The sequence below is a fragment of the Nanorana parkeri genome, unplaced genomic scaffold (assembly GCF_000935625.1).
Source record: "Nanorana parkeri isolate BGI_ZX_2015 unplaced genomic scaffold, ASM93562v1 scaffold600, whole genome shotgun sequence".
Lineage (NCBI taxonomy): Eukaryota > Metazoa > Chordata > Amphibia > Anura > Dicroglossidae > Nanorana > Nanorana parkeri.
In genome coordinates this window covers 651,858-662,784 of record NW_017306868.1, presented here as the reverse complement: position 1 = coordinate 662,784, position 10,927 = coordinate 651,858, and the positions used below count along the sequence as shown (strand labels likewise).

Below are 10,927 nucleotides of genomic sequence, written 5' to 3'. Positions count from 1 at the left end.
AAGTGTAAAAACAAACCTGTCACTAAGCTTTGGGTCAAAGATCCTGAGCTGTAACAGCAGCAGTCCAGTGCAAAAGAATGAAGATTTTGGTGTAGCAGACCCACACAATGCAGAGCTGCACTTTCCAGCTGTACGCTAAACTGATGGTCACGTGATGTTTCAGTCACGAGTCTTCTCTCTTCTGTGTGCATGAGGTGGGGCCTTTCTTTGGGTGTATCGACATAGCTGCCTGTGTGATAGGGACACTTTCTATTGGCTGTCCAGTGGTGGGGTCCCCTCAGGAGCCACAAGAGGATGACCTTAGCAAAAGGAGACTGGTGAGGGACATGAATGGCAGACGACTTCTTCCACAGAAACTGAAATTAAGACATAAAGTCTAGAGATTATCCTCAGGACCCACATCCAGAGGTGCATGTGGGTCCTGCAGCTAATTGTATCATTGTTTCAGGGTATTTTCTTTGCTCAGTTCCACACTAAAGCTCTGCAGAAGGACATACCATCCAGGTGGGATGAGTCCTCTCTCTACTTACACAGCGAGATCTGTCTGTTGTTCCACACAAAGGCATCTCTGCTGTGGTGGCTTCTGTCAGGAATGGTTTTTAGAGGGCCAATCATTTGGTTCCCTCCACTGGGAAGCCCTCATTGGGGATGCATGCCTCTCTGGCTGGGAATAAGTTTTTGGTTCCGTTAGTAAAGGGGCATTGCACACAGAAGAAGTCTAAGCTGCCATTTGCCAATTACCATTTTGGATATCCCTGCCAGACTTTTACCAGTCATCCATTGAACCGCGCAGCAGAAAGGTCCTTGTAAGGACAGTAAGAGAAAAACATGACAATAGAAAATATAAACCCCCAAGGAGGCATAAGAGATAGAACATATATTTTGCTGATTGGAATGTCAGGTTTCATCTATCTTCACGTATGTGGAGTAGAAGATTTGCAGGCAGACCTTCTATGTGGCCTTCCTCATTGCTATTAGTTCAGCCAGTATTGGCTCCGGCAGCTCTGCCTTGTAAATCTCTTATTCTTCACATGGATAAAGTTGTCTTGTGAGAATTGGCAGGTGGACTTCCTGAGCTATCAGTGTCTGGATTCAGGAGAATAGTCCCATTGCCTGGTCATCTTTAAGCGGATTATTCTTTAATAATGAATTCTTTGGAGAACGATTGCTGTGGGTCGGATGGCCACCCATCATTGCAGGTTTCATAGATCCACTGACAGATACAACAGTCACCCTCATTGCTTCCTCCTTGTATGTGTTTTCTGCCAAGAAGATCTTTTCTAGGCTACTGCAACTGATAGAGCTGCAACCAGTCATCTTGATAGCCCCAGAATTGCCAAAGAGGGATTGGTACATAGACCTGTGGAAGCTTCTTCTTCAGGCATTCTTTCTTTTAGGGATAGATTATCCATCCTTCTCAGTGGCTGGTTTTGATGGAGTCAATTCCAGGTGTAGAAAAAGGGGTGTCTCTTAAAGTCTCTGATCTACACCCTGCTTTGGTCTTGATCTTTATCACTTAAAGGAGAACTATGAGGTGAGTGAAAATCACTCATCCTTATAGTTCGAGGCGACGTGTGACAATGAAACTGTCACACATCAGCTCAATAGATCGGGAAGTGAGCAAACGCATACTGTCGCTCGCTCACTTATCGATCATCTCCCTGCATAGAGCAGTGACTGTCAGTCACCGCTCCCCGCAGGGATTCCCCCCTCCCCGCTCCGATCCTCCAGCACTGACTGGAGGAACGGATGGGGGAGGGGGCGAGCACAACTGCCTCTAGATAGGCAGAGCCAGCTGTCATTCACGCAGCTGGGTGGATCTCAACAGTAATGTCAGGGTCCGTTCCGGCTGCGGCGCTCTCAGTATACCGCAAGTTGTAGCTCGCGATATACTGAGCTTTGGGTCTCGGGAGGAGGTTAGTATGTGTCCTCCCCTGACCCTTAAGAGAACTATGGGGAAAAACACTAACCCCATCGTTCTCTTTTAACCTTTACCAACTGATAAATTATTTGCTGGTTCACACTTGTGTTCAAGGAGTTATTCTGTTAAATTCTCCCCCATGGGTTTCTTCATGGTTTCCGAGCCTGGTTCTCTCAATTCTTCAGAAGCCTCCAATTGAGCACCTCTGGGAAATGTAATTGCTGACATTGGAAAAGGTGGCCTTTATGGTAGCTATTACTTCAGTACACAGGGTGTCAAAGCTAGCAGCCTTTTCCTGAAAGGTTCCTTTTTCCATCCTTCACAGAGATAGGGTAGTATTCAGGCCCTGGGCTCCTTTTTTGCCCAAAGTTGTGTTCTCCTATTTCTCATTTGCACAAACATTGTACTTTCTCATCTTTGGGCCAGCTTTGGTACACCTGAACAAAATTCTTCCTCAGTCTGGTGGTATGAGCTGTCAGTCTACCTTAGCACAACAGCTTTCTTTAAAAAGACAGACCATTGTCCCTATGGTCTATGTAGGTATCTCAACTTCCAGTGCTGCCCCATCTCTTTGCATTCAACAGGTAATTTTACCAGGCTTTATGCTTTTAGACATCAGGAGCATCCTTTCACTGTCACTGCCCACTCTTCTAAAGAGGCTGTTTTTTTTTAAGGGTATTATCTGGTTCGCGGTCTACACTTTACCCGAAGTTTAGAAGGTGGATATAGTAGTGGATGTTTCCACTCATGAGTAAGGTTCTACATGGGGCTCACCTATTACCACTTTTCTGCTGGTAGTGACCTAATTCCTTCGGTTTATAAATGTAATAAATAGCCAGCTTGATTGGGATATGTAACTTATTTGTATTAATTTAGGTAGACCCACCTTCATAATGTTTTAGATCTATTTTAAAACTGTGTTTTGAACTGTTCAACATTTAACCTCTTCACCTTGTTTTTTAATAAGACTACAAACTAGGCATGCATCGAAATTTCGGCCGCTGAAACATATATCATGGGCAAGATGCCAAAAGTACCATCTTTGGGCTGAAATTGCGGTGCATGCCTAGTTTCTCTCTTTATTGCTGAGCGCTGCTCTATATCCGCTCTGACACAGAGCAGCGTCCAGCAGGGAGGAGAGAAACTGTAAGGAGGCCGAGTGGGGCAGGGCAGTCGAAGGCTGTGAGCGGCGATGTCACAAGTGGCACCACCCCACTCAGCCTCCTGTGACAGATCAGGATGGAAAGGGTGTAGGGGAGGAGAAAGCTGTGAGCTGTCATAGGAGGCAGTGCGGGGGAGGAGTCAGCTGCCAAAAGAGACCGAGCTTTCCGGCTCAGCCTTCTGTCACAGCGAGTCAGGATAGAGAGTGTTTAAAAGCAGTCAGCAATCAGCTGATCGCTGACTGCTGGTAAATAATTGAGTTCATAGTATGTTTAGTGTGTCCCCAATTTTGAATGAACAGGAAGTGCTGTAAATCACTTCCTGTTCATCCATGGTTGTGGACACAGTAAACATACTATCTACACAGGTTATGAATGAACAGAAGCACTCAGTATAGAGGCTTCCTGTTCATTCATAATGGGCTGCTGAAAAAGAGGACTCTGTGTATTTATTTATTCTATTTTTAAAGGGAAATATCAAGGGTCTGTTTAGACCTCTGATATTTCCCCAGAGCCCCCGACAGTAAAGTAAAAAAAAATTAATATTTCATAAAATAAATAAATATTTAAAAAAAAATGTAAATAGGTGCTGAAAAAAAATAATTTTTGCATTCAGCCTGACAATTTTTTTAATTTTCGGTTTCAGTCAGAAAATTCAATTTTGGTGCACCTCTACTACAAACTATTCAAAATAAGTACCATTAAAAATAAGTATGTGTTTTAAATTGAATACCACTCATCTATATAGTCCTATATTACTTGTGCATGTATTCAGTATGTATGTAGTTGCATGCTTTTAACGATAGTAAAGGGGGTTCTTAGCATCCCCCAAAAAAGGTGTGGGATGGTTTCTTTCAGATATACTATGATGAAGTTGACACATTGGACTCCCAACTTTTGGTGTGTGCTCCATCTCTTCTAAATCTCTTGGATTTTTTCCAAAGCACCTCCAGGTGTACTTTGTGTGCATCAGAGTAGCTTAACCTGAGTTACTGCACTCCACTTAATATTTCACTCCACACTACAAGAGTAAACAATGCACTTGACATATATAAATTAGTTTGGAATCCTTGGACATGCCAGGAATCACAATATAGAAATCCTTAGAAATGTGCTCACCTTCAAAACCCTTACATACATTTATATTGTCGATCAGTCATATGGACAATGCATTGTCCTATGTGATTAGGTCTGTCTCCTCTCTCTATTCTCCCTTTCCACTCCCCTACCTTTCTGAAAAAGATTGGAGGATGCCTTTACCTGTGTTTTCTGGCCCACTCATCTAGTATTTGTTCATTACAAAAAAACATATTCTGGTTTACCTTCTCCATTACAAGAAAACACAGGATTTCTAGATATATATGGTCTTATGTACTGTGAGATATACAGCAATTATATAGTTTTATTTATCTAATACAGTTACATGACATCCTGGACTTTTGGTGTAAAAAGGGCATGTTATAACTTCTAATTATAAAAGATGTTATTGTTGTGTTATGAACATATTTTAATAGAAATACATGTAAAATCCTTCAACTAGCTGACGTGGAAGAAGCATTTTTTTTCCTTTCTTCATGCGTAACCAGAGTTTTCTGTTAAACTTTCAGTTTCAGTGATCGTCTTTCTTATTTTCTAACTTTTTTTTGTATTTTCTTAGATATTTCAATAGTGGTCCTCCAGCAGAAACCGATTTTGGAGGCGATGTGAGTTGCTTATTGCTATTCATAAATTACCCAGATATGCAGACTGTGTCCCAGTTTATTCACCCAGTGCTTTGTTTTTGCAGTATGGTGGAACGCAGTATAGTCTTGTGGTCTTTAATACCGTGGACTGTGCCCCGGAGTCTTATGTTCAGTGTCACGCCCCTACCAGCAGTGCTTACGAGTTTGTTCAGTGGCTTGACAGCATCCAGTAAGATTCATCTATTTTCATTTGCTTGAGTAATTTTTTCTATATGGTATTCTATGTACATGGAATAGGCAGAATATTATGAGTCTTTCAACACAAGGACCCTTTCAAACGTATTACTCTGTGGATGAAAGTACTCTGTGAAAAATGTTCTTCATTTTGCTGTGTCCTCATGTACTTCAGTTGTTCTTTTGAAAACAATTAAAGCGACCTTGTCAGGGGGTTAGAAAAAGTCCAAATACAGTCTACTCTAAAGAAAACATCTTCATCCTTATCTTTCTGTCGGCCCATTTTCAGAAACTTTGTTCAGAACCAGTGCTCCCATCACCGATCCTATCCTGTTAGCTGCTGTGGTTCCTCCCAAGGACCTGTATGTTACTATTGTGTCTTTCAGTGACTAGCCAGTGCCGGGGAACCTGCTATTTGACATGTCTGAGGAGTTAAATATGATTGGCTCCTGGAGCTCTGCTACACAGCAAAGTTTCTTCAGATTGCCCAATGGATGGGCAAATATGCAGCTGTTTTCATTGGGCTTTACCTAACTACCTACTTTTACTAACCCCCTGGGACCCTGTTAAGTTAAAAATATGCAAGCTACATTTTCACACATTTTCTGATTAAATTCAGTTGTAATATTGTTTGACTCTTGGGTGAAAACATTCATATATAGTAGACCCTTTAAAGACATTTTTTTAATTTTTGGTCTACATTTTTGTAAACTGTTTAACCAGTTGACATCCGCGGTGTTAAACCCCCTTCCCATCCAGGCCATTTTTCAGTATTCAGCGCTGCGGTACTTTAACTGACATTTATTCCGTCATGCAGCGCTGTACTGAAATGAATTTTATACCCTTTTTTGGGGACAGATAGAGCTTTCTTTTGGTGGTATTTATTCACCACTGGGGGTTTTATTTTTTTACTATATTAAGGAAAAATTACCGAAATTTAAAAAAAAAAACAGTTTCCCCTATATTAAATGATAAAACATTTATTATTACCCAATTTTTTGGTAAAATATAAAAGATGGGGTCACGTCGGGTAAAAAGACACTAAACATGTCAAGCCTTAAAATTGCGTGCGCGCGCGAAACCTCAAAAAACCATAATACCCAAAATTGGCCATAGGCGACGCTTTAAAAGCTGTTACCGCTCATCAGTTTAGTGTTATCAGTGATTGATGGCCCTAAAATGATTGCTCTCACTGCGACGTTCGCGGCGATATGTAACATGTGTAGCGCAATTGTAATTTTTGCGCGCTGGGGCACCGGACGCGTATTTACGTTTATAGGCGCGTAAACGTGGGGGTGGGGGAGTTAAACATTTTGGGGGGGTTTTTCCCCTTTTTTTTATATGTGGCTTTTATTTTATTTTATTTTTTTATGTGTTACTTTTCTTTTTTTTTATTTATATTTTTTTTTTTCACTTATTGTTATTGCTATTATATAGGGGGATAACAACCCCCTATATAATAGCAAAGGCACACTGACAGGTCCTCTTTATGGAGATATTAGGGGTCTCTAGGACCCCTAATATCACCTATGGACCCCAAAAGAAGCTGATAAAGCAGAGATCTGCTTTATCAGCTTCTTCTCTCTCCAGATGACTGACAGGTGAATGCGGAAGTGATGTAACACACATCCGGGCTTGGGGTGCCGCGAACGAGCACATATAGGCGATCGGCGGGCTATGGACCCGCTGATCGCCTATATGTGTGACACCCGGTACCGGGTGTGTGCATTGTCGGGTCTTTTCTGCCCGTGCGTGCCCGCGAGCAGAAAAAAATTGCCGTCTGGAGACGGCAACCCGCAGATGCAGCAGTGCCGTCCGTCCGTTTTTCTACTACGGGCGGACGGCAAGAGGTTAATGTTGTATAAAATTGTTTGCATAATTTCTTTATTTGTGAATACATTTTTGCATAGGCTGCATCCATGACACTCTGGCTGCCTGCATGTTCTCTTACAGACTGTGTGTAACTGACTTAGGGCCCATTCACATTTGTGACAACAAGGGCAATTTTGTATGACGTGGACCCAAAGCATAGACAGGGCAATTTGCCTTGTTTCATTTAAGTCTATTAAACGCGGTGTTGTGCGCTGTGCAAGTGCAAACATGCAAAACTTTTTTTCACCGTAGTGTGTTGCGACACCCTACAACGCATCACAACATGCTGCAGTGAATGGAACTGAATTAAATGCCACTTTGCAACATTTCAATAAAGGGTGTGTCATTATAGGTCGAATGAAATGCAATATTTTTTTAAGTTCTATAATTACTAAACATTATGCATTAAATATCTTGTATAATGTATGAAGAAAGTCTTTTTAAACCAACACAAAGGCCAGAACAGTGACAAAAATAAACATTTGGAGTTTTCAGCTCTGGATTGAGTTCATGAGTAATTGAGATTTCCAGAATACTAAAAAATGCAAAACTTTTGTAGAACCCTTTAACCACTTGAAGACCAGGGTGTTAACCTTCCTGGCCAGGCCATTTTTCAGTATTCATATTTTTTCCCCCCATTTACCTTTATTGTTATCATACAGGGGGCTATGAATCCCCCTATGTGATAGCAAAGAGGATGTGACAGGTCCTCTTTATGGAGAGACATCAGGGGGTATTTAAGACCCCTAAATGTCGCCTAGGGACCCCCAAAGAAGCTGATGAAGCAGAAATCTGCTTTACCAGCTTCTCCCCGGCTTCTGTAGCCGGGAATGACAGCTGAATGCAGACGTGATGTAACATACATCACTTCCTGCATTCTGACACCGGAGAGGAGTTCAGAGGGAGATCATGTACTGATCTTCCTCTCATCTCCGTTCACAGAGCCGCCATGCTGGTCCTGGGCCTGCACCAGGCGCGGCGGCTGCGGGGGGCACCAGGTGGCACAAAATACAAGTGATCGGGCAGTTCTATCGGCGCTTGTATGTAAACCGACATCGCCGGCTGTTTACAAGTTTGACAGTTTACCGCTGGTGTGTGCCGCCTTGGTGCACACGAGTAGGCGGAACTAAAAGGACGTTTTTTTAGACACCCGCCCACATTCAAGAAGCTCCTGGCTGGACATTTAATTACAACAGCCGGCCGGGAAGCAGTTAATGTTATAACCCGCCGATGGGTTTTCTTAGGATAGAGCATTGCAGTTACCGATGTCACTTACAGTGTTGCCTGCTGGTGAAGCCTTTTTTTGCAACACAGTAATGAAATCCAGTAAGTTTCTGCGAAGGGGATCCATTGATTTCCACTGTTTGCATTCTGGTCCATAAAAGATACATTAGCAACAATGAGTTGTGCGAGGTGGTGACCACTCCATGTTATTAACAGAATGCCCTTAAAGTGTAATGCCAGCTTTTTGACACAAGAACAAAATAGAAAAACAGTTTAACATCACCAGTTAAGAGAAATGTAAGGAATGAAAATAGATTTCCAAATGGTTTTGGTGGGTTATTTAATTTTGAAGTGAAGCATTAAACGATTTCCTCTTTCTGCAGGTTTATGGGTGGCGGAGGGGAGAGCTGCAGCCTTATCGCTGAGGGACTTAGCACTGCTTTGCAGCTTTTTGATGACTTCAAGAAGATGAGAGAACAGATGTAAGTTACACAAAATACTCCTTATTGTTTTGAATAGTAGAATGTTAGCTGTGTGTTAGGGAAAAAGAAGGCACGTGTTGTGTTTTAGGGATGAAATAAATTGCACACATTCAAATGGGAAGTGTCTGGGTTTTATAATTTGATAGAACAAAGAAAATATTATAAGCACCTCACTGATAGTGGAGAAGTAATGTCCATGTCCCAAAAAAATATGTTAAAGGAGAACTATGAGGTGAGTGCTTTTCACTCACCTCATAGTTCTAGCCGACCTGTGACAATGAGACTGTCACAGGTCGGCTCAGTAGATCGGGAGGTGAGCGAACACATACCGGGTTTGCTCGCCTCTCGATCCTGTCACGGCTCTCTGCCGTGACAGGGGGAGGGGCTGGATTCCCCTCTCCCCGCTCCGATCTGCCAGCGCTAACTGGCGGAACGGACGGGGAGGGGGCGGGTACAGCTGGCTCTGCCTCTAGATAGGCAGAGCCAGCTGTCACTCACGCAGCTGGGCGGATCCCGTCATCTAAGTCGGGATCCGCTCCGGCTGTGGTGTCTCAGTATACCGCGAGCTGTAGCTCGCGATATACTGAGCTTAGGGTAACGGGAGGACGCTAGTTTGTGTCCTCCCGTTACCCTAGGGAGAACTATGGGGAAAAAACTGACCCCATAGTTCTCCTTTAAGTTACGTGCACATATGTGTAAATATCTTAGGCATTTATTCACATCAATGCATTTTGAGGAACTGAATCTTCTTTGGTAGAACTACAAAACATAATAGTGTATGTAATTCATAAGGGTGCAGAAAATAGCCCCAAAATGGTAGCAACAATTATGATAACAATGTAACACTTTTTAAATGTACTGTGTACTAAGTTTGTGTAGTGGAGCTGATCGTTAGAGCAGATTGAACTGTCCAGGATGCAGAGCACAGAGGCAAAGGAGGGGGATGTTCTTAAGCACAGGCAATTGTCAGAGTGGAGTACAGTGTACATGCAGTTGGTGGGGGCAGTGGCAATGTTAAGTTGATGGGGAAGGGCAAAGTAACCAGAGAGGGATAAGCTGTGAGATGCTATGAATGGCCAGTGAGGTAGCTACGGAGGTATTCACTGTTAGCAGACAGGGGTGAACTGGGGGGAGGTTGGGATTTGGGTAGAAGAGATATAACGTATAGCGATCCTGCACATGTTATCTCGTCAGCCTCTTTGATGATTTAGGGTTCCTGGCCTCTTGTGGCACCGCAACAAACTGATTATTTAGAAAAGCCAGCACTGATGCAGTATGCAATATGAGTATTTTATCAAGATCAAATCTACAGAAATTTGCTTGGGTGCACTGCGTTTAGTAAAATGTTGATAGCCAAAGGTTTATCGGGGCACTCACAGGACTTGTCAGCAGGAGAATTTCAGTGAACAGCATATAACCACAGGCCACACTCAAATTCACTTGAGGTTGTGCAATCAAACTGTGGGTGAACTGAAGAATGGAGGTCAGCAGGGGTAACCAATGGCAAGCACAACCATAACAGGCAGCACAGTAGCATAGTGGGTAGTGCTTCTGCTTTGCAGCACTGGGGATCCCTGGTTCGAATCCCAGCCAGGTCACTATCTGAAAGGAGTTTGCATGTTCTCTGTGTGCTTGCTCCGGGTACTCCAGTTTCCTCCCACACGCCAAAGACATGCTGATAGGTAAATTGGCTCCTGTCTAAATTGTCCCTCATATGTATGCATCTGAAATAGGGACCTTAGATTGTAAGCCATTGAGGGCAGGGACTGTGGTGAATGTGCACTATGTAAAGCGCTGCATAAATTGTCCGCGCTATATCAATAACTGTAACAAAATAAATAAATAATGTAGCAAAGATAATTAAATACGCAATATTACAAAGCATGCTCAATACCTAATATACAACGAATGAGAACTGGACTAAGGGAAAGTGGCTAAGGGAAAGACTCTTAGCAGCGGAAGGCCACAAGCCTCATAGAAACCCACTTCCCAGAAGTGACCTGTAATCAATGCATACGCTTTTTCTTTACGTTGCATGCGCCAATGATAGGTCATATCCAGGAGCTGGGTTTCTATTCTTGTATATTCGGTATTGAGCATGTTTTATGATGATTACATATTTGATAATGCTTGCTGCATGTTTGTGATGTTAATGTTTGATATTAGATTAATTGGTTGCCATCGGTTACCCCCTTTCAGCCACTGCTTTCCTTAGAATGACTGATTATACATATTTACATAGTTGCTAGGGTTGAAAAAAGACACGCGTCTCTCTAGTTAAATGTGTGTGTGTGTGTGTGTGTCTAAGAATTCCCATAGCCCTGTATATTCTGCTCCCAGAGGAAGACATCG

General features: G+C 42.7%; 1 protein-coding gene across 1 annotated transcript in view; it reads left to right on the top strand.

Annotated features, from left to right (window-relative positions):
- Window positions 1-10,927, top strand: part of MED25 (mediator complex subunit 25) — a 58,555-nt gene that overhangs the window by 4,743 nt on the left and 42,885 nt on the right. Inside the window, 3 exon segments of the mRNA XM_018562787.1 lie at window positions 4,739-4,784; window positions 4,868-4,992; window positions 8,477-8,575. Of these exon segments, the coding sequence (XP_018418289.1) occupies window positions 4,739-4,784; window positions 4,868-4,992; window positions 8,477-8,575 (270 nt within the window).